At 34.3% G+C, this 23,869-nt stretch overlaps 1 protein-coding gene across 50 annotated transcripts in view; it reads right to left on the bottom strand.

Annotated features, from left to right (window-relative positions):
- diaph2 (diaphanous-related formin 2) overlaps positions 1-23,585 on the bottom strand; it is a 716,224-nt gene extending 692,639 nt beyond the window's left edge. For 28 of the 50 annotated variants that reach the window (XR_015507851.1, XR_015507852.1, XM_087281957.1 and 25 more), the window contains exons 1-2: positions 23,545-23,585; positions 22,624-22,971 (exon numbers count right to left, since the gene is read on the bottom strand). Coding sequence is in view for 48 of the 50 variants with exons in the window: in XM_087281957.1 (XP_087138083.1) it covers positions 22,624-22,710 (87 nt within the window). In the remaining 2 variants the exon portion in view is untranslated. Of the gene's footprint in view, positions 1-22,623; positions 22,972-23,523 lie in introns of all 50 variants that reach the window. The other 22 variants (XM_087281958.1, XM_087281970.1, XM_087281979.1 and 19 more) reach the window with 1 other exon arrangement.
- Between the last annotated feature and the right edge of the window lie 284 nt (positions 23,586-23,869).

Genomic DNA, 23,869 nt, shown 5'->3' with positions numbered 1-23,869 from the left:
GGATGCACAATATATAGTTTCAGCATCGATATTGCAATGTGAGCATCCACAATAATCACATCGCAAAGACATGCAATGTTGAGTCTGAATTGTAGTTGACCATGATGAGCTACAGAATTATAATGATTACTGCATTTGTACAAAATTACAGAACAAATGTAGAATGTACAGAACAGTTTTTTTTTACTTCAAATTGTTGTTTTGTTTCTAGTCCAAGTAACTACATCTCAAAGTGAAAACATTATTATTTCACTTACCCCACTAGCAGATAATTTGGCTTGTTTCATTTCTTCTGATGGTAAAAACTAAACATTTCTACTTGCTTTAAGAATCTTATGATATTTGGATTATAGAAACAATACTAAGAAAGAAAAGCATTTTTGCATTGTGACTATTCAATTTCTGTATCTGAATACTGTTAGACTTCATTAGAAAACCATCAAATAGAGCTAATCAAATTATCTTGTGAAACTGTATTTGTACTTGTGAAGCTCTAATTTCAAACTACTAAAATGTCAATAAACTTAACTTAAACTGCAACTAAACTGCACAATTGAATTTTCAACATCAAAAGGCAAAATAGCAGAGATAAAGTTCCCATAATGCAATTCATAATTTAAAATAAACGGGAAAAAAAAGACAAAAGACAAAATACAACCTGTTAATTAGCAGATTTTTTACAGTTTACATTTTAACAGCAGATGGTGCTAAATGTTTTACAAACAGCCATACTCTTCTTATTCTGCTGTTAAGTCATACAAATCTGACTTAAACCTAAAATAGTCCTTAATAAAGTTGGAAACACTACAAGAGTGTTCATAGTAAGTGCTTGCATAAATCTTGTGATATAAAAGCCAACTTACATGACTCAACCAAACGCAAGGACTTATCCACATGTGCATTTGAGTGGTTAAATGCAGAGGTAAAGGCATAGGGCTCTATCTGCTCTTATAAACTAAGCTCAAAATCGAGAATCAAGACAGAATAACAACAATTCATTTTGAAAATCTCAGAATTGATGCATGATCAACTTTTTACCTCACCTATATACGGATGACATCCATTGGCCACGAAAGAAAGATTGGCTGATTTTAGAACCTAATGGACCAGTTATTTTATATTTTTTTAATGACAATAAGTTTCAAAAGTTTAATTACATATTTACAACTGTTTATTTACATTTTGTTCATTTACTAAAGCAAAGTAACTTGAAAAGTACTGCTGCAAAAACAAAGTTTCAGATTTTGTCATAAAAGAACAAACACAGAGATTTCAGCAAAATGGCTAATAAAGAGAAAGAGAATTAGAAGGAACCACTGTGACTTTTTTGATAAAAATAGAAAACCAAAGTTGTCTTGCTGGTTGATCTAATCAATCAACCCCGCTAGTGACACCAAAACATCATCTGACACAATCTCATGCTAATTACCAGCATCCGAAACCAAACACATGCTGATCAATCCAGCAGGGAATGCTGAATCTCTCCATGAGCTCAAGCAACCCATTAGATTCATCTTTAAACCTGATCGGTCAGGCTGTATTGACCTCAAACACAATTTAGAAAAAACTAAACACACACACACACACACCACTTCACAACTCCGCCTTCACTCACTTCCAAACAGATGTGCTTTATCTTTGTGGCTACAGCAGGGATTGGCGTTTATGAGATGAAGCACGCAGGGGGAGAGATGGGTCTCCATATGCCGTACAGAGCGGGATGAGTGTTAACGAGCACAGCTCCATGGAGAAGCTGCCATAAAGCAGGAAGTCCTGCAGGTTTGCTCACTCTATGGTTAATCTGCCAGCCCCCCAGTCCTGTGCTTAACCGGCCATTATAGCACTGCCCCAGGGCTGCAGCCTGCGCAGGGATATTGCAACAGTTGGATTTTGAACAGTTCTGAACGTTGGTGTCATGGGAGTGAATCATCAATAATAATAATACAATAACCTGTAATAACAAAGAACATTAAATGCTTTTAAAAGAGTCATAAAAAGGTCGTTATAAAGCCCAAACCAAACTTGCCAGCACAGACTTTCCCGAAAAGATATTGTTAAAATAATAATGGCCGAATTGGGATTATTGTTTTACAGATCAAACAGCCCGAAGTGGCTTCAGAGTGTAGAAACACGGACGTGCATTTGTTATTGAAAGTAATTAAAATCTTAAAATCCAATTAAAAACCATTTAACAACTTTGGGTAATTGTGTTTCGACTCTAGGGCTGGTCATTAATATTGCACCTCGACAACACATCAGACAGTCAACGGGGCCAAATATTGCATTATGATTTAACGACACACCTTCAGGGCTGCACAACTTTATTAAATTCTTTATCAAAATAAAGCTTTATTCATTACAGAAAAATCCCAAACCCCCACAATAGCAGCCCCCAGCTCTTACATAAAGAGCGACATGAATTGCGGTTGCGCAGGTCAACACATTACACAACTACTTAAGTCCAAGTAAACTCTTACGTTAGCTAATTGGAAACACTCGAGCAAATAGAACACAGCTTTTGCTTTGGAGAGCTGTGATATAAGGTTTTGACAGCAGAGTTGAGGCATTACGGGTTCCACCACTAGGAGGCACACACCAATCAACACAAACACGTACAGTTGGTCAATCAATGTTTTACTAAAACCATCAGAGAAATTCTCAGCCTCACAAACACGGCCAAAATATTTAAAAGGAGAAAGTAGCTTCTAGCGGACACCATCTGCTATGTTGGACTCGGGAAAACAAGCAAAGAGGATGAGGAGAGCAACAAAAAAAGCTGTTGTAAATGCTTTCTGGCAAATCGGGTTATTTTAATTGGTCTTAATTGTCCTCGAACAATGGCTCGCTTGAACCTACGGTTCTTGGCAAATTTCTGCTTCTTAAGATCTGAGCGTTCAGTGGCCAACAGCTCCTCTTGTTCACACAGGGACGTTTTAATTAAACACAGAGCTAGAATGAGCGTGTCAAACCCCATAATAGACATACACAAATATCAGGCAAGATTTTGCACAGCCAAAATCAAGATATTAAAAGAATGGCTTTAGCTCATAAACTTTGGATGGCGATCCCGCAGTAGAGTACAGTAAAGCCCAGATTAAATATCAGCACTGATCTTGTACAGTGGACTGCTCTGCTCATAAAAGCTTTGACAACTATACTACTAAAATCAACACTGATTGTTGGTTGTATTTGCCCATGGAGTGTGAATAGAGGTCAACAGGATGCCAAACAATAGCCTGATGGGAAGAGAGACAAAGGTAATAGCACAAAGGGGTGGTTATGGTACAGCCAGGTAAATAAATCATTAAATAATTAATTAAATCAGGCATAGAAACAGCAATACAGCTCAAACTATTGTAAATTACTTTGAATAAAGTATTGGTAACAATTTAATCTCACTCAAATTTATGGTAAGGCAACACTTAACTATCAACACTAAACTCTAAAACTCTACATTCAGGATAATTTCTACAATTTAAAATCAAATATACCAGCTATTATAAATATCATAATTAATAAATTAGTTTTGGCACTAATATTACCGATTTACCCATGTTCAAATCTTTAGGGGTGCACAATATTTAATTTCACATAAAATCAGCTATCAGTTTTATTTAGAAATGTTGTGGTATGATTCAATTTTGCTTATAAATAATATATGAGCAACTCTACGCAATTGTCAACCTTGCCATGAAAAACGTTTTCACCAAAATAGCGAAAACATTTCTACTTTTTTTTGTGTGTGTGTAAGCAAGCATTTTACAGTACTTTTAAAATAGTAAAAAAAGGGGTGTCAATGTTTACAACTGATTATATTTAATTCACCAAAGTCGCACAAGTGCCAATTTCACATCAGTCACATCCATAACAGAGCTTTTTCCTCATAAATGCAAAAATGTCAAATAAAATAAAATCAATCATCTTTGTTTTATAGGGAGACAACTCTTATCCTTTTGGTTAGCATTGTTTCTTTTGGGTTGTGCAGTTTCTAGTGCAGAATTTCTACAAAGTATGTTGGATACTGTAAACTAACATCCATAATTCATGTTTATTTCCTTCATTTAAAATATTTTTTAAAAGTTCACAGACTGCCACAGATCATTTTTCTGATCACATAACTCTGTGTTTAGTTGTTTTGGAAAGTATAAACAGATGTTTCAATATAATGTTAACATATACTTTCTCTGTGAATTTATGTTTTGAATTTTTACTGCAAGTGTCACATCCATAACGGAAAATATGAGTTATTTTTTTCAGTTTAACACAAAAGAAGATATTTTGAAGAATGCTAGTTCCAGGCAACCATCAATTTGCATAGTAGGACAAAAAGGTACTATGGATGTCAGTGGGCCCCAGCATCTATTTTTCAGTATAACTTTTTTGGTAATATGGAATTGCTCATATTTTATTTATCCAGTCTTAATGATATACTGTAATGCCTAATTGTAGTAGTTAAAATTAAAACTACCGATTTAATATTAAAACATGTTATCATATCGATTTTATGCATTCATCTACATGCTATCCATTTGCTTCAATGAAAATAAAATATTTAAAAATTCTGCCATTTATAGTTTATTTAAATCTTTCAATTAGCAGCCATAATATTTATCAGTTATAAAGAAAAACGTCAATATAATATAATATTAACTATGATGTTAATGTGCATCTAAATAAATAAAACAAAAATAAATAAATAAATAAATAAATAAATACAAATGAAAATTAAAAACAAAAACATTTACAAAATACACAATTTAAAAATATAAATACAAAAAACAATTAATAATAAAAGAACTAATTTAAAAATGAGCTAAGTTAAAAATATTATTGATAAACTAATAATAATAAATAAAAATGTATTCTAAATAAACCTAAAATACACAGCCTCCTGGCTTACTGCTTTAATACAACTCAAGGTTGTTTAAGTCAAAGCTTTTATTCATTCATTTACATTAGATGCACAACTCAGGTCGATGTGTAATATTTCTGTACTAAAAGTTCACTTAAGCGAAAATGGCCATGGAAAGCACTAATTCAATCTCCCTTCTTGCTTTAAACATTAACATTAACATGCCAAAATGCACACTCAGCCATGATGTTATCTGCAACTCATATTAGCCAATATCAATTTGACAAACGGCTATCCATCCATTTTCCAAGGGAAAGCAGCAGCACAACACATAGTTTGCAGAGGTTGGCGCTGAGACAGCCCTGCTGGGGAGTCTGGGGTGATGCCAGACGTGCCTGTTCACCATTTCAGCAGAGACAGCGCAGCAGGCCTCATAGATCTGTGTATGCAATTGTAAAGTACATCAGTTTTGCACTGAGGCGAAGTGGGAACATCCAGCAGAAGGGGTGGCCGGCTCTTTGACTTCATTTTCAATCCATGGCTTATCTGAGTGTAGCCAGATAAGGCAGGCCCTGCAGATGTAATCTGTCTAATGATATACAGACTTAAGCTCTTTCCGGTGTTTGGCTTTCCGTGGTTCTCCCCCAAACAGAGAGAGGGCCTGTGTCAATTCACTCTTTGACTTCAGGAGGAGAAACGGTGATGTCATTCGTGTGCAACTCAGATACTGTACATGTGAAATAACAAGCCACCATTAAATATTGATTTTGCTTGTCCTTCAAGTTTAGGCCAAAGTCCCTTTAAAGGAATAGTTCACCCAAAAAAGAAAATTACCTCATCGTTTATTCTTCCTTACTAAGTTACTTTCTTTTTTTTCTATTGAACAACAAAAGAAGACATTTTGAAGAATGCTGGTTCCTAGCAACCATCAACTTGCATAGTAGGACTACGGGAAAATGTACTATGGAAGTCAATGGGCCACAGCAACAACGATTTTTCAGAATATCTTTTTTTGTAATATGATAGAGTGACCTTCCCCAACAAGTCCAAAGACATGTGGTACAGGTCAATTGGGTAACTAAAATTGTCTGTAGTGTATGAGTGTGAATGAGTATGTATGGATGTTTCCCAGTGATGGGTTGCAGCTAGAAGGGCATCTGCTGCATAAAACATATGCTGGAAAAGTGGTTCATTCCACTGCGGCAACCCCAGATTAATAAAGGGACCAAGCCAAAAAGAAAATGAATGACTGATAGAGTAACTATGCGTTTACACAGATTGTCAAAGTAGCTGAAAGTCATTCATTTTCAGCAATAAGCTCCGGTGAAAGCCCGGTGTCGCATTGGCATCCAATGATTAACCGATTGCACAATTAACTGTGCTTTAATTTGTCATTATTAATTAATTGCAAAAGCTTCTCAGCACTGTGTTTCAACAAAGTAATGCTAACTGTGCTCTAGTTTAAATTTCAGAGCTTGTACACAGAGGCTAATACCCACGCACACTGTTTTAATTATGGCTGAGGCTACTAAGGGCCAGTCACATATCCCGTCTTTAGTGCATTCAAGTTCGTTATTTCCAATAGACACATGGCTTGCGCATGCATATTGGGAGCGCTCAAGCTTTCCAGGGGCACTTAGTTGAAAGAACGCCATGAGTCACGTGACAAACTGACATTTGTTGTCTTTTAAAGGAAAATACTTAGCTAATATGTAGATTTACATCAGACAAATACATTTTTATTCTTATTTTTATTTATTTATTCATTGTTCTGTCATTTATTTTACTTCTAAATGATTAGTTATGTTTAAATGACGAAAACTTTTCGCTTATATTTAAGTCCAAAGAGAAATGGACTAATGTTTGTTTGTTTGTTTGTTTGTTTTTTATTATTATTTTGTGCTGATTTATTTGGTTACTGAGAAGCAATAAATAACACTTTAAAACACAAGAAGTCTTCATGTGAATTTTCTAAACTAGAAGTGTTTTGAAATTAATAAATGTATAATAATCGTGATAACCAAGAAACCATGAATATTTCTCAAAATATAATTGTACAACCAAAATCTTTAATCGTTGTGAGCGTGAAGGAAAGTTGAAATCAGGTCAACTTCATGGTAATGACCTATGACGTGGTTTAGCATCACATCCTGAGAGTCCATCAAAGTGTTTTTTTTTTTTTCTTGAGTTGAACGTTTTTTGTTGTTGTCAATGGTACTGCCTGTTTTTAAGAACCTGCAGCAAAGCGAGGTGCTAAATTGTTGTTTTACGGTCAACGCTAAGAACGTTTTTTTCAGGCATTGCAAGTTGAAAAATGCAGCACTCAACTATCAGTTTCACCCATCAGTGTCACCATCAGTGTCCACAGGGGCGGAACTATACCATGCAACTCTCACCACCACAACAAAAACTTGTAATGGCAATTGACTGAAAAAAACTCAGTGCTGCATAAATACTCACAGCAGAGCGCTTTTTTGAACAGCACTTGCATTGCTGCAGCGAAAAGATGATTTAATGGACATGCAGCCTACTTGTGGAAAAAATATCCACTTAAAACATAAATGTACTTCCTCAATGTCATGAATTCATAGTTAAGCAGTTTTAGCTCTAGCTTCCTGTATTAATAACACACTCATGACACTAGAAAAGTTTGGACACACTAGGACAGAATTAGTTTCTTTAAAAAAAAAAAAAAACGTTTTGATCTGAAAAGCAAGAATAGTTCACTCAAAAAATAACAGTCCTTATACCCTCAGGTCAGTCCAATCTACACATTTACTTTTCAAAGGAACACAGAGAAGCAGAACTCTTTGAAGGAATCTTTATGCAGCTTTTTCAGTACAGAGAAACTCCATCTGTCAAACTCACAAAAAAAGTCAGTGTCATATGTTATACATATTACATAACTAGACTTCACATATGTACATTGATGGCTATGTCAGATGGGTTTTGACCTCCACAATCAAAACATCTAAGAGGGCCTCAGTCTGCTTTGGCTTGCTCAACAAGGGCTTTAAATCTTTAAGGCAAGATTATGGATTATGAAAAATAAATGAACCAAAGATTGTTTTTATTATTATTTTATGGAAAAAGAGGGATTCCATGAGGCTTTGAATTACAAGATTTGCAAAAATAATTTATTTCCTGCTTTTGTTAAACTATTGTCATGATAAAAATAGATAATACATAATATGGAAATGGAATAAAAACATCATAATATTTTTTGGCAATGTCACTTAGTCAGAACTTATTTAGGTAACAATCCCACCATCAACCAGTGACTTATTACATGCCAATTATTAAAACATTAGACATTTATTTGTAGGTATAAAGTACATATTTTGCATGATTGTATTCTATTTCCATCCTCATACATACCTAAACCCAACTACTACCTTAAAAACTATTAATAAGCAGCAAATTATTTTATTTTAAATTATTAGTTTGAGCTAAAAATCGTAGTTAATTGCGAAAATGTTACCATAAAACAAAAAGGAGTCACTGAAACTTGAAATACCCCCAGACATTTTGTAATATTTTAGTTAATTATTTGTAAACAATTTGTATGTTTGTGGTTGTAAAATGATGGTATTGTAGTCATTCAGCTTCACAATTTGTAATGTTGCAATGTGTATTTGAATAATGATGTTGGTTTCCTTATTCGGAAAAAAAAATCCAAACATTCCTAAATGGATTGTAAAAAATATTTAATAATTGATACTGAATGGTATTAAATATTATATTTTTGCTGTATTGCCCAGCCCTATGCTGAGCTTTGACTTGTAATAAATAATTTAATTTACATTTATATTTCAGATTTATGATTAAATACACACTTTCAACAGTTTACAAATTCTGCAGATCCCTCACAAAAACCCAGGAGTTCACAAAACACTGATTGGGGAAGCCCCAAACTCCAGCATTAACCATGACTTGTACTGTAGACTTCACCCCGTATATTTCCCAACTCAATAGAAAAAGACTGCAAGTTTTCATAAATGATGTCAGAGCAGTTTAACAGGTCTCATCATCAGAGATAATGTAATTGTTTCTGGTGTGCCTTGTGGCTTGAGCTTAGTTTTAATTTAGAAATGTGCAGAGTGACTAAAGCTGAATAGACTCTAGAGATAAAAGATAACTTTGCAGCCGAAACAAGGACTTCATTATGTGCAGAGTTGTCCTCTCTCACCACATCACACTACCAACCAAGGTCACCCTTTTTGTGTCACGAGAACCTGTCAACAATTTTTGTGCAAATCACTAACTATTCTGAAGCCTGTAGCACAATGAACTTGTTGAACCAACCAGCAAAACTCATGAGAAACACTGATATTTTAACCTTAACCATCAGACATAATAAACAATGGAAATCTCAGTGGTGCTTTGGAAAGTCCAAAGAAAAAAAAAAGCAAAACCTATCATTAACCCTGGGCAAGTGTGGTTTGATGAATGCACAAATAATTACATGTGGGAGGAAGTTAATCATATTCAGTGTTAATATAATAGTATTAAAAGAACAATATTACTTTTAGATTGCAGTAAATTACTGATTGAAAACAGCAGGTTAAATTAAAGGATTTGATAATTTGACCAAGAGTGAGCCTGAGCTCAAGGGCCATTTACACGATAAAGTTTTCAGCAAAAAATGTAAAACTTTGTGCATTTTGGCTGTTTGTTTATACGACAAATGTTTTTTGTGACTGAATATGTGGTTGTGTTGTTGTTTAAGTGTTTTCTACATGTGGATTTTAATGTGCTCTTACACCTATAGATTGATTGTTTTGTTCTGTAACAGAGATAAGAAGTGTTACAATGTTGCTTTTTGTTCTTGTTGTGGTTTGCTTACACACGGCAAAGTTTCTAAACGAACCCAAATAGTTCAAAAAGTCAAGTGCGATTAAACCCCTTGGTCAGAGTTTGGTTTATTTTCAACTTCCATAAGTCGCTATTTTAATTATGACGATAGAGAAACAAGACATAGCCTCATTTCAATTGTAAGAGCTGTAATATAAATATATTGATTCTATATCAAAAGTTCATTTAAACAAAATGTTATTGATATATATATTTTTAATAGTTCAATTAGAAAGCATGCTTTTACTCTCATATTCGACAAAAAACACAGTTTTACAAGTAGGAATGATATCTCTACTCGTTAGTCTTTCTTCATATAGCAATATTTATGCCTATAACTTATCCATAATACACTGTAAAATAGCATGGTTCATTAGTTAATTTGTTCATTAGCAATTCATATTGCTTCTTAGTACAACCGAACAGCTCTAAAGTTCTTTCAACCGAGCCAAGACCAACTCGTTCAGGCAGATCAGAGTGCGATACAGGGTTCACATACAAACCAGGTTCCAAAACAAATGTCTGTTAAAGCACCCTGTTTCACATTATCAGCACCAAGCTGCTGACTGCATGTTGTCACTTCCCTTCAGGTGCTATATAATACAGAGTTTTTGGTCATGTTCAAAATTTTTTGCCTGTTCAATTACATGACAACAGCATTTTTGTGACTGAAAATGCATGCATTTAAAAATGCTGCCATTGTCGTTTCCATGCAAACACCTGTGCATTGTGTTTAAGGAGGTTTAGATTAAAGACAACCACAAACAAACACCAGAGTACATGGTAGAGTTGTTGTTTGAGTGTTTGCTAATGTCACTCAAAGTGTCCGCTTGTTCACTTGAGTGCGCACGGCGAATGTGACGTTATCGTGGAGTTTGCGGAGGTTCGCTTTGGGTACACATGATTTTGGCTGGCCGTGCATTTTTTGTGACTCGAGCGAACAGTGTGTGCGGCAATGCGTTTGATTGGAGTTTAATATGAAACACTTTGAAGAGATTTTGTCTTAAACAGTATGACTGTACAGACATCTTTATGATCCCTGATCATAGAGATAACCAGATAATTAATAATTATTGGCTAGAAATTGCAACAGCCGTGGGAAAAGAGAACATTTTTGTTAAAAGGTTTGGAAAAACATCAGGGATAAGTTTTTAAAAAAACAAAAGAGGCAATAGAAAAAGTGAGCCAGGTACACAATCACAGAATGTGTTTTTGCACCAGTCAGGTTTTACACTGATGTATACAATTGTGAATTTAAAACAGTTTAATAGTTACAAAACTATAATTAGGGAACAGATTATTTTTTTTGATAACTGGAAAGGAATATTTCAATCTATCGGTTTACAATATACTGATACCGTTTTTCCAGGCTTTATTGGTGATAATGGTCAGGCATGTTGAACTATTATTGCCTTTTTAGCATAAGAGGACAGAAACTAGCCAGACAGTAATGTGTGAATTGTGGAGTGGGCTAAATCTAAAAAACATGTATTTTTAAGTAATTGTGCTCTTTTATTTTCTTGCCATAATAAAAAATATATTTGTAAAGCAGCCCTGTTGTCATATTCTTTTGTCATTAATATTTTAATAAACATTAGTAGGTAAAACTGTCCGAGATATGAACAAAAGCAAGCGATGCATCGAAGTTTGATTTTAAAAAAAATCTTGAATTGTTATAAAAATCCTTATAATTATTAAAATAGTTTATAAAAACAATAAAAACAATGAGCTTTAAAATACTGAATGATAGTAATGATGGGACGTAGTTCCAGAAACTTTCTACTTCTTTGTTTATCCGTTTAATTTTAAGGTCAGCTTCTTTTGACCGCCCCCTGTCATTTTAAAGAATATCACAATGGCGTATGCAGCGATTATAAAAGCTTTGTCCATTTCGTGAGGTGCCAGGCGAAAGTATAAATCCAGTTTCAAACACACACAACATAATCTGCATACACATCAACACTGAGCCACCAATGGCACAACAACACTTCCAGTGTTGGGGAAAGTTACTTCTGAAAGTAAAGCACTACAAAATTGAGTTACTGTAGAATAATGTTATCTTCGAAAAACTTCATGACCCCAGAGCTCTACATGCCGTATGTACAGATTAATGAAAGTTTAAAGCAATGCATTTGCTACTATTGTAGTTTTTGTCTTAAAAAAAATAAATAAATAAAAAAAAAATAAAAATAAAAACACTGTCCATTTAGACAATTCTATTTTCCTTTTCTTCCATGTGTTCAAATAAAAGAGAACATTTCTGGATTCAATGCGACTATAATCATTTTAATTTAACCGATTATTTTTAAAAGCAAATTAACTAAACTAAAAAGTAACTGGCATTATTTTTTTAGGTAACTCAAATATTATTACTTCATTTTGAAAAGCAATGCATTACTTTACTCGTTAGTTAGAAAAGTAATATAATTAACTCGCGTTACTCTTGATGTGTTACCCCCAACTCTGATCTTAACAACTCATTTTAACTCTGTAAATGGATTTTCAAATTAAACAAAGTATTTGGTAAAGAAATAAATGTGAAAATTATGACAAAGGAGCCTAGTGTTAGACAGCAGGGTTTTTTTATAATAATAATAGTAATAATAATAAAGCCTGTAGTGACACCAAAAAAAGCATTCATATACAGAATATCTTATTTTATTTATGTTAATTGTTTAATTTAATTATCTGTTAGTTTTGTTTATTTACTTATATTTAAAAAAAAAAGAAATGATCAAAAAAAGACTTTATCTATTGAATACTGCGCAACAGTGATTCATTTTAACCAAGAATGCACCTTAACAAAACAGTCTTAATGTTGTTTCACGGAGCATGTTTTTAGATTTTTCTATTACGGATAAGGGAAACATTTTACTCTAAAAAATAACATGAAACAATACAACTATTCATAGTGCAACCAACTCAATTTTATTTTCTTGTTAACTTTAATTCTTAACAGACTAGTTATTGTTTCCAAAGTAGTGGCAGCTTTGTTTGTTTGGCACCTGCCTTATTTTGGCTCACAAACGTCAAGGAACCCAATTTGTTTATGTTGCTAGATGCCTTAATGAACAGACCCTTTCTCTATTAATACATCTGCCCTATTCAAACAAAGCTGCACTGTTCACAACATGCAAATAAACAGACTCATTTGAATGAAGTGAATATGTTAACATATTTTTAAAAAGATTCAAAACAGAATCTAACTTTCAAGGGATTTGCCTTTGTGCAGCACAACACAGAAATGACTGATGACTTCCAAATAATGCATCAAATTACCCATTCCGAGAGCTCTGTTGACTTAACATGGGAAAAATCTTTGGTGTGTTAGTTATTTCAGGAGAATCGAGCCAATGTTTGTGCTTCTCTGTAACATGCTGAGATATGTTGGTGTGAACAGTTTTTTTATGGACAATACATCCCATGTGATTGATTCAAGACAGAAACCCCCCATGGAAATGACAACATTGAGTATTCTAAGCTCCAATTCAAGTGATGTGGCCACCATGTTGTCATGTGACAATGTGTGCATTATGAAGAGAGTGTTGGAGGCATTCCAGAAACATCTGTTTGAGAGGGTGATGTCAGAATGGCTGTGCTTCCCTTAGTGCAACTAAAGCACTTCCCCTCTTCACTTCCTGTGAGCCCCGAGACACTCAACATGTGTTCAACTTCCCGCTAGTTTTTCTGCCCCACACCCCCTTTTGAAGTCTAATGGCCAGCTAAAAACACATCCACTGAGGTTGAAAAGTCTGAGACCATATTGTAAGTCTAGGAACTACATTTTATAAAGCGGAAAATGTTAAAAGTAAATGAGGTTAAGCAACATTTACAATCTCACAGCAATTTGTAAATTTCTAACTCAAGTAACTAATTCATATGAATTCCAATGATCTCATTCGTACAATTTAGTATGATTTGCTTATCCCCCAATGATAGTTGGGTTTAGGGGTAGGGTTGGGTGCCATGCCGCCTTTAAAAATTCATACATTTTTGTGAGACTGAACCCATACTAATTCATACAAATTAGCCATTGAAGTGACAAAAAAATAGTTACGTTTCCTCTTGTGAACAGGCTAGGTTAAGTACTAAAACTAAAATAAGCTCTGCTACGTAAATAAATAAAAAAAACTACAATTAAATAAACACATAGCCCAAATACTAATATAATGATATAGGGCAACATGTTTTGTCCTTGTTGCCCGTTTTATGTACTTATAGTAATTACAAATAATTTTCCACAAGTACATACAACTAACCAAACACCTAACCCCGATTCTAATGCTCCTACCCATATAGTAAGTCCATGTAATTAATAAATATTGCTCAGTAATTGCACTGCAAGGACACCTTAAATATAAAGTATAATCCTGTTTTTAACCAATATAACAATAAAATTATGGGAATTAAGACACTTGGTTCGCTAAAAAAAACATCTTTGAGTTGTGCAAAATCCAATAAGATTTTGTCGGATTCTTCACATGTGCTGTTTTTGGAGAATGAGCTGATGAATTCTGGCAGAAGGTACAGGGTCCCGTAATGAAAGTATTATAGATATAAACAAACATTCTTTTGTTCCTTTTTCAATTAAATTAATCAATGAGCAAGTAGGGTAGGACGGTCAAATATTAACATCACTGGATTGGTTGGCATAACAGTGGGCAGTGGTGGACATTGTATTTTATTTATTTTTATTTTTTTTAATTATTGATTTTATGGAATCGTATTTATATTAAGATGTATTTTTAGAATTGAATTTCTAATGTACAAGTTATATGTTGTCTTGTTGGTGTCTATGTACAGCAGAACCTTTTTTCTAAAACAAATTCCTCCTACGGGAGACAATAAATTTTGACCTTGACCTGATGACAGCTCATTTTAGTGTTCAAATACATTTTTATTTATAAACAAAACAAATTTATAAGTATTTTTTTATACATGGAGATCTATATCTAATATACTGTTTTATAAAACTAGATATACTGAATTATATTTTAAGTCTAAACCAGACATATTCAAATGCACAAAAGTTTTAAGTTGTATTACACCCTCAAAAATGTTTTCATTTTTGACCTATATGCACAAGTGTACAATGCTAACCTCACAAGTTTCATAGGCGCAATCACACCTGTAAATTCACACCACGACAATGCATTATTCTATGTGGTTGACAATATTAGGTTAAAGCACAGCCACAGTTGCTTGACACTGCAGATGCAAGACTCATGATCCTTTATCTGCACTATGTAAACCACAAAAACAGATCTGCCTCAGTGAACTTCTCACTTACAGTATGCTGATTTATTCTTGTACTAGATGTGAAAACATTCAAATGATTCAAATAGTTTCATCTGAATATAGAATAATGCTGCATGTGTGTGTGTGTGTGTGTGTGTGTGTGTGTGTGTGTGTGTGTGTGTGTGTGTGTGTGTGTGTGTGTGTGTGTGTGTGTGACAAAAAAAGTTCAAATTTGCATAGTGGCTGTCGACATGGGACTAAAATGCCCGACCAAGTTTTTAGCATCAGTTTTTTTGTAATAAATCATTCATTTAGTACCATATATACAGATCATAACACTCATTATATGATCAATAAAGATGCATTTAAACAACCTTGACAAGCCACGGCCAAATAAACAGTACGGTCAATATTTTTAACTCAGCCTTGGGAAAGTGGCTGGCCAAAAACCTTCAAAGTCCCAAAAGAGAGTTGTTACAATTGTTCAACGGAAACTAACCACAGCTATACAGATAACGTTTTTTTTTCACATGAGAAAAAGCAAGTGTTACTTGTAAAGCACACACTTTCTATAAAACACGCCCGAGCAGGTTTAAACAGTCTGGAAAATGAGATTCAGATACACCCAACTATCATGCACTGCAGATTTTTACATGTCTTCATGAGAGCAAAATGGCTCAAAGCTGAGAAATGATTTAAGTATGTTTCACACATTTAATCTGCCCATTCACACCTCTGCCTTGAATAACGCTGATAGAGCCAAGGCCTCAACGCCACCTCCTCCCAATCCAGTTCTGCTCCTCCTTTGTCAAATAAACAACTAGCCTATCAACGTTTTCAAAGTTATTGGCTTTCAGTGTGAACACAGTGTACATGGCTTCAGTCTTTTACAGTGCGACTACACAAGGACGTGCTGTGCTGATCATCTGCACTAATCTGAGCCCCGTTATGGTATGTTACATAACAGCAGCCAGGCTTATATTCTATTTCAGGCCTTTCATTCATTTGCGAAGGAATTTAATGGAGGTAAACTTCCATTCAATTTGTGCTCAGGAATGCCTTTTGAGGAAACGTGCTGGTATGCGCCAACTAAAATTCCACTTCCGTGGCTTCATCCTGTAGACAGCTAAAGGACTACTAAGGGCATTCATAGCATAAATGCAAAACCAACATTCTTTTAAACTGAAGTCAACTAACAGAATAACAAACTTTGGAGTGTCAGTGTTGCGTAAGAAAGTCGAAAAGAACTGTTGAGAAGTGCCACAACTCTGTGTGTCTTTATTAGTGTCATCAACAGAGGCTGTGGATCTAACTGTGGTTTGATGATGTCATCGCCTCTCCCCTGTAAACAAATGCTGCATTCTTAGCTGTTCCTCTTGCCTCTTTTACTCTCCCGGTCTGATCCTAAGGCTGACTGTAAAGATTAGCTCCAGTGCATTACAGAAAACTAACGCTCTGTGATAACGCTCATTGTGCCTATTTATGCCAGAGTCCAGCGGTAAAAAACTTTATTTATTTATGGTTTGGTTATGGGTAAAGCAAAGACCATGTAGGTTAGGTAGTGAAAACTGTAGGCTACAATTAATTAATTCATTATGAATTAATTGATATTTTACAACCACCCTCACCCCCGCCTACCATGATGGCATCGTCCATCGCGAGGTTTCACATTGGACATCGTACGATGCCAAATTGGTCGACATCGCCCAACCCTAACTCTTACTATTAATCAAATATCAAGTCTATCATTATTAGCCACTAAATCTTGCTAAAAATTCTGCAACTATACATCTATTTATTCAACAAATACTTTAAATAGATATTAATGAACTGAAAATTAAACTTGGATGAAATAATAAATCTGTAAAATAATATTATAAATGACTATAAATACATTTATAAATAAATCCTGTAATCATACTGTAGCATTTTTTTTCTTTTTACACAAACAAAAATAGCAGAGTATTCATAAACAGGCACTTTGAAAACCCTTTCATAAATTAATGCATTTTCACATCCCAAAATGTTGTCGTCATGTAAAAGAATAAGCAAAATGAAGAAAAAGTTTCCTGTTTTTGCCAAAAGATATGGGTCTGGATGCAGGGCTGGTGCAGTTGCAAGCTAAGCTGCACACAATGCTTTTAATGCCCACACCTAAGCCCACCCCTAACCCTACCACTTACAGTGAAGTCACTTGCTACATTGAGTGCATTGTTTCTGACATTGCATGCTGAAATGTGCAGTTTCAGCTTGCAAATTCAAGTCTGCATACAGATACAACTGGAAATTTTGGCTGAAAATGTTTGACTTAAAAACAAAAGGCCATATATGGTTATTTCATGCTTAAACCCCTTTTGCAGTCATTAAAACGTTTGTTGTAATTATTATCCTTCATACATACTCAACACTGCTACTCCTAAATTCTCTCCTTTCCAATTAAATCATACAATACACTACAACCAGATAGATCGCAACTGTAATAAATCCACAAACAAATGTTTTCCCTGCAATTTGCCATAATGGGTGTGACAAACTTGTTGAAAAACAGCTAAAAAGACAGAATGGTTTCACACTTCATCAAGTTTCTGTGCAATGACTTCCTATATTTTGCCAAGAGCTATTTCATAACACCAGAAATGCTGGACTTCTCGTATGCACACAAAAGTTAAGCAACAGAGAACATGCCTGGCATGAAACAAGCCACAGGGTGTGCAACAGTGAGATCACTAATATAAGAGAGAGTGACATCAGTGTTAAGGGCTGAGTTTAGTAGGCTGGGATGTGTGAGCATGTGAAAACCTCAAACATAAGTACACTGATTCTTAATCTTTCTGACTGTTTCACTTTCCCTTGACTAAGTCAATAATGAAAATACTTTCAATTTAAAATAATTCAAACAAAAAGTTCCTGACTTTATTATAAGAATGAATTTTTTATGAATTACACTTCTTAAAGCATACTAATGACTACTGAGTTTCTATAAAATTTCCAGTTGATTTTGATTGTATTTTGAAACTTTTGTGTGATCTTTAAATATTAAAAAAAAAAACGTAAGTTAGACAGGCATTATAGTATGAATAGCTAACAATAGATAGTCTGCCTAAAAATGTTTGTAAATTTTTCTTTCATGCCAAAAACATTAGATTATTACATAGCTCAAGAAGGAAAGATGAGTAAAATCATACTAAATTGCATACATGAGATTGTACAATTTCATACAAATTAGCCATTAAATCAAAAGGTTACGAATTGCCATGAGATAGCGTTGGTATTATAGGAAATCAAATGTATGCAGCCTTGGTAAGCAACTTATGCACCTTTAAAAAATCTTTATGAATCCAAAGTTTTAAACTACAGTGAATATGAATGACAAAATTTCTAATCACTCTACGTTGTCTATAAGCTATCATATCCTATACATTAGACAGATTTCCCAATGCCACAGCACCCCTAATTCCAAAAAAAAGTTTCTGTTTAACTTATTTTACAGCTTCTTGCCTTGTAAACAAACATTTCTAGCCATGTTGCAATAACATCATAAATGTGCCCCCAAGCAGTGCAGACCCCCTGGCAGAAAACCGCTGCACCAGCGAACCAAATGTGGGGTGTTTTTAAACCACACCCATTCCACTTATAGAGGCTTGCTAGCCATTTCCTGGGAATAAGAGGATCTAAACACCAACTATAAACAAGTATTACAACACACCCATATGCTCCAACTTTTGAGCAGCCTGGGACCCAGAAAGAAATATGTGTAGTAACATCCCTGCCACACTACTTTCAGTCCACTTTTCCAACTACACACTGGCTATTAGAATGTCCCCAAGGGTTTACATTCCTCAGAGCAAATGGAGCTCATAAATGGATGGATTCCTGCAGCTCCCAGAAGACTGCTGTCAAGAGACTGCTTTCATTATGAAGCTTGGTACGGGACGCGCTCATTTGACTGAAGACGAGTTGTTAAGCAAAGTAACAACACATATGCGGATTACCAAGACTTAGACACTCATTCAGCCAGCTTGATCTGGAACCCTACTGTGATGATAAGCTCTGTCTGAGACCGTACAAGATGACTACATGATCTTCCGATAGCTTTTGAGAAGTCCACAGACAAAAGCACAACTTTTGGGAAGTGAGGCAATCTTGTGAAGTAATTAATACATGCATGAGGAGGCACCTAGAAATAGAACGTCCTACATCTAGTTATCAGCATTACATATTTAGACATTAAAAGCTAAAGAATCCCAGGTCATTACAAGTGGCATAAGCAGACTACCCTGCCTACTATTTACTATATAAATGTGCAATGTCTGAGAATTTGGCAAATTTTGTCTGAACTTGGCATGGGACGATAACCGATTTCAAGGTTTACTGTGGTTTGGAAAAGTCAAGGTTTTAAAACCGCAAAGATTTTCTGTTATACTGTTCCTAAGGTATATGTAAAGTTTTTATGTGATTTTTTTTTTGTGTTGTTAAGAAATCTGTGCTTTTGAAACAAATGAAGATAGCAGAAGTCAATGATTTATTTATTTATTTATTTATTTATTTAGCCTGACATGTTTGCTGTTCCGAAATATTGCTAACGTTTCCTAAAATGAAATATATTGTGTTAAATGGCAGAAAGATGTTATTTTTTTTACCCAGAAAAAAAATACAGACATTTAAAAAAAATTTTACCCAGACATTTTAAAAAGAACTTATTTTAGAGCATTTATCACAATACTGTGATGTCTTTATCCAAGGTTATCATACTGTCAGAAACGTATACCGGCGCATGCCTAATTTGAACACATTAAAAAACAGTGTATGTGAATTACGTTGGACATTGGAAGCATCTGACATTGCAACGTTTTGTTTAACCAGATTACTTAAATAGCTCTGTTTAATAGGAATTCAGGTACAAAAATGTAAAAAGTCTAATGTAAAATAGCATTGCATAGACTTGCTAAAAAAAATACAAATGGTACAATTTGATGTGCCTGAATGCTTTTAACTCTTGAAATATGCTCACAGTCACAGGCATTAACAACAGATGTAAATGATAAACTTTTGCTCCATTATGGTAAAAATTTTCTTTGATTTTCCCTCCGGGTCATATATAATCCCAATTCAACATTGCAGATCATGCAATGTGACTATTGCGGATACACATTGTGATATCAATGGTAAAACAATATATTGCGCAGACCTTCTGTGCATAATAAACCTAAAAGTAGTATGTTAAACTTAAAGAAGTAAATGTTCTCCATGTCTGTAAGAATGAATGATATGGTTTCATTTACCACAAATTTACAGAGATGCCCAAACTACGCCATCTGATCAGATTTTCTAATTGAATGTCACTTTTTATTTGTTCATTTTATTGTTGAGCTACAAAAAAATCTAACTGATATCTAATTAAATGCAATGTTGTAAAATAATCAGATTTTTTTAATCTACTTTTTTTTTTTGACACAATGCATTGAGAACAAGACACAAGACATCTGCAAACAAATCAAAGCAAAGGCAGGTGCAGTTTGACTAGATTATTCTAGATTGAACCCTATTGTGTTATAATTTTTAATCGTACCTATTTTTTATTGCAATAATTTCACTAAAGTATAAAACCTTAGAAATAAGACTACATTAGTTTATTTGAGTAGAGAAGTGTTTTCTATTATTTTTTCAAATATCAAGTAAAAACCCATGGCAGCTTTATTTAATAGAGTTAAGTATATGATGTAACATTTACCCTGTGGCCTTCAATAAAACTTAATTTAGAAGCTTTAATAAATCATAACTCATATTTTGGAACACCTGCTCTAGCTTCTTTGAGTGACTGGACCACTGTATACAAAGCAGTGGTGTAAAGTAACAAATTACAAATACTCAAATTACTTTAATTGAGTAGTTTTAATCAGGAATTGTAGTTGACTGAGTTATTTTGAAAATTTGCACTTTTACTTTCCCTTGAGTTAATTTTTTGTGCTGTATTGATACTTTTACTTTACTATTTTCCTTCAACCTACAGTCAGACTCAGTACTTTTTTCCCTCGTCTCTGGGGATATGCTAAAGTAGATTAACCAGTCTTGTTATTTTTGTCCAATCAAATCACACATAGAAAGTAAATTGCATTTTACTGAACAACCGCAAGACAATGGTGCTTCTTAAATGCAACAAACCATATGAAAGCATTAAAAGTGTGTAAGATGATGTCTAAAATCTTTACAAGCAATGATCGAGAGACTTTAGACTGCATGTCACTGATGAGAATTAAACAATTAGTAATACACTACAGAATGTTACTCTAAACGGGCTACTTTTTACTCCTACTTTGAGTAATATTTACAACAGATACTTTTACTTTACTCGCATTACATTTTTGGGCAAGTACTGGTACTTTTACTGGAGTATGACTTTTCAGTGTTCTTTCGACCACTGATACACAGTCTTTTATCCTTACAATGAAACTAAATATTAGGTTTACAGAAATCTTAACTAGAAAAAAACAGATTTTAAGTTTTTAAAATAATATAAAAAGTCTGTGCTGATAGCCCCAAGAACACACAAAAATAAATAAGTAAAACTTATTTTAAAGTGTCCCCAAAATGTATATTTTTGCAAAATCCCCATAAATAAAAGTGATTAAATGTAAAGAAAGAAAATTCATTATTCGTATTTGTTTTTTTAAATTAAACATCAAACTAAGAAATTAAGAGTGCAATAACCTTGTAAAATATTAGACGGATGGAAAAAAGTGAAGTAATCAGTTCTGCACAGGCATGACGTAAGGTTGTAGCGAAAATAGTTTGCTTTATCACACTTGACTAATACCTAACATGCTAGCAAATACCTAACATGCTATAGCAACCAACAAACTGTTCCGTTACCACTGACGCCTTTATATAGTCATTAGATTTCTACAAATCACATGATGCTGCTGCTGATAACCCAGATGACAGACAGCGAACCAACTTTCTTTGCCCTGAGGTCAGTATGTCAACAAACTTTCAAGCTATAAAACTTTCAAAAAGGCATCCAGCATGAACTGAAACAAGCAGTTCCAGTTTCACCTTAAAGACTTCTGGACGCAGCCATCTATGAAGGCTCACAGATATCACTTCTTCAGACCCCCCTGTGTGACTCAGAGTATTTTGACAGCACATTATCATGAGGTTCAGGGTCCTGTGTAATAACACACTGATAGCTTCAACAGCTCCACCAGAGACTGCTGACTGAGCAGGTTAATCTTTGAGTAAAAACATGCTCTATGTTTGAGTAAAACTTTGTTGATAGATAAAAAAATTATCAAAACCTGATAGCTGAAAAGGGGTTAACACTAGGTAGACAAGCCAAACAAACAGGGTTTAAATAAAAAAAAAAAAACAATAACTTTTGACTGGGTCATTGAGTAAAAAAGCCAGCCTATTGTGATCCTCGTGCACTTGTGTAAACAATGACTAACAAGCTGTCACCAAGTTTTACTATGCTGTGTAAATGGCATTAAAATGCAGCAATTTTGTTATGTTAACGTATACTTACTTCATAATGATAAACATATTTTATTTATATAAATAAATAGATAAAAAACTTGTAGGACCAATATTGTGTTATAACCCATTTAAAGAACAAAATCTCTTGCTTTCTGTGACATAAATAAAACACGAAAAGCTGAACTCTCTCAAGATGCAATACATACCAGTTTTTTGTTTTTGCTCTCATCCTCACTGGATTTCTTTTTGGAGGGTTTATTTGGGTCCTCCCCTCCAGCTGCCTGCTGATCCATCTTTGGAAAGAAACTTGACTAAAACAGTAACTTCGCTTGGTATTTCCCACAAGTTTGCAAACGCCTATAAAAAATCACGTTTCTTCAAAAGCCATGCCATCCATGGAGAGAGAAAAAAAGGAGCTTGATCCAAAACTATTCCATACAAGTAAGTTATCCAGTCGACTATGAATGATGTAACCTCTGTGGATGAAGTTGTCCAAAAAAACGAGGTGTGGTGAAATTCAGTCCAGTCCAAACCAACTAACGTTACTCTGAAGTCTGTCAAAAACAAATCAACATGTTGTAAATTACATTTCTAAAGTGTTCTTGTTGAAGTAAACAACAATGTATAACTGAAACATTAAATACACAGCTATATAAACGCTATCAATTCAGAGCTTATGAACTTTTGTAGAATTTATTACATTCATGAAACGGTTTCTCAGTCACATCATAATGCAATATTATCAATTAATAACAATACGTTCAATAATTAACGGATTTTCACACTCAAACAGTTATATAGTGACTGTTCTATGTTATAAAGATATTTCAGAGTCTTATTAAAATTTCAAATGAGGTCTTTGAGTTTAATACGATATTACATGATATTTCTAAAATGAAAACATAACTGATTTTATTCAAAGGAGAAATGACCGCTGGTTATCCAGGCGGTTACTTTCACACAGGAAACTGTTATTCCAGCGTCATAAGGCTTAAAGAAAAAGTACACAATAAAGACATGGACTCTAAACACCCTGTCCGCTTACGTGAGCATAGCGAATTATTATTAAACATCAAAATAGGCACAAAATGATAAAGAAAACTCACAAAATCTCATCCAAGGCTTACCTACACAACCAAACGCGCGAGCCAGGCCCACTATCGACGCCTCCAAATGACCACAAATGGTCACGTGCTGAAAATATTCCGGCAGGGATTGGTCAACTGAACTGTCTGTCAGGTAAAAGAGGCGGATGACTGCTCACCACAGAGCGATATGTACATGGATTGGCTTTAGTCAATGGAAAGTCTATGTTATATGCATAGCAGAGCAAATCAGTGCCTTAGAGCAGAAATCACTATTGTGGTATTTAATGCATTTGTGATGCATGTTTTTCTACAGAACTACAGACCTCCTCAAATATAATAACACAGTAATAAACAGAAGTAAATC

The sequence above is a fragment of the Danio rerio genome, chromosome 14 (assembly GCF_052040795.2).
Source record: "Danio rerio strain M-AB ecotype USA chromosome 14, GRCz13ab, whole genome shotgun sequence".
NCBI classification, from domain to species: Eukaryota; Metazoa; Chordata; class Actinopteri; order Cypriniformes; family Danionidae; genus Danio; species Danio rerio.
The sequence above is the reverse complement of the archived record's forward strand: the minus strand, read 5'-3'. Positions and strand labels throughout refer to the sequence as shown.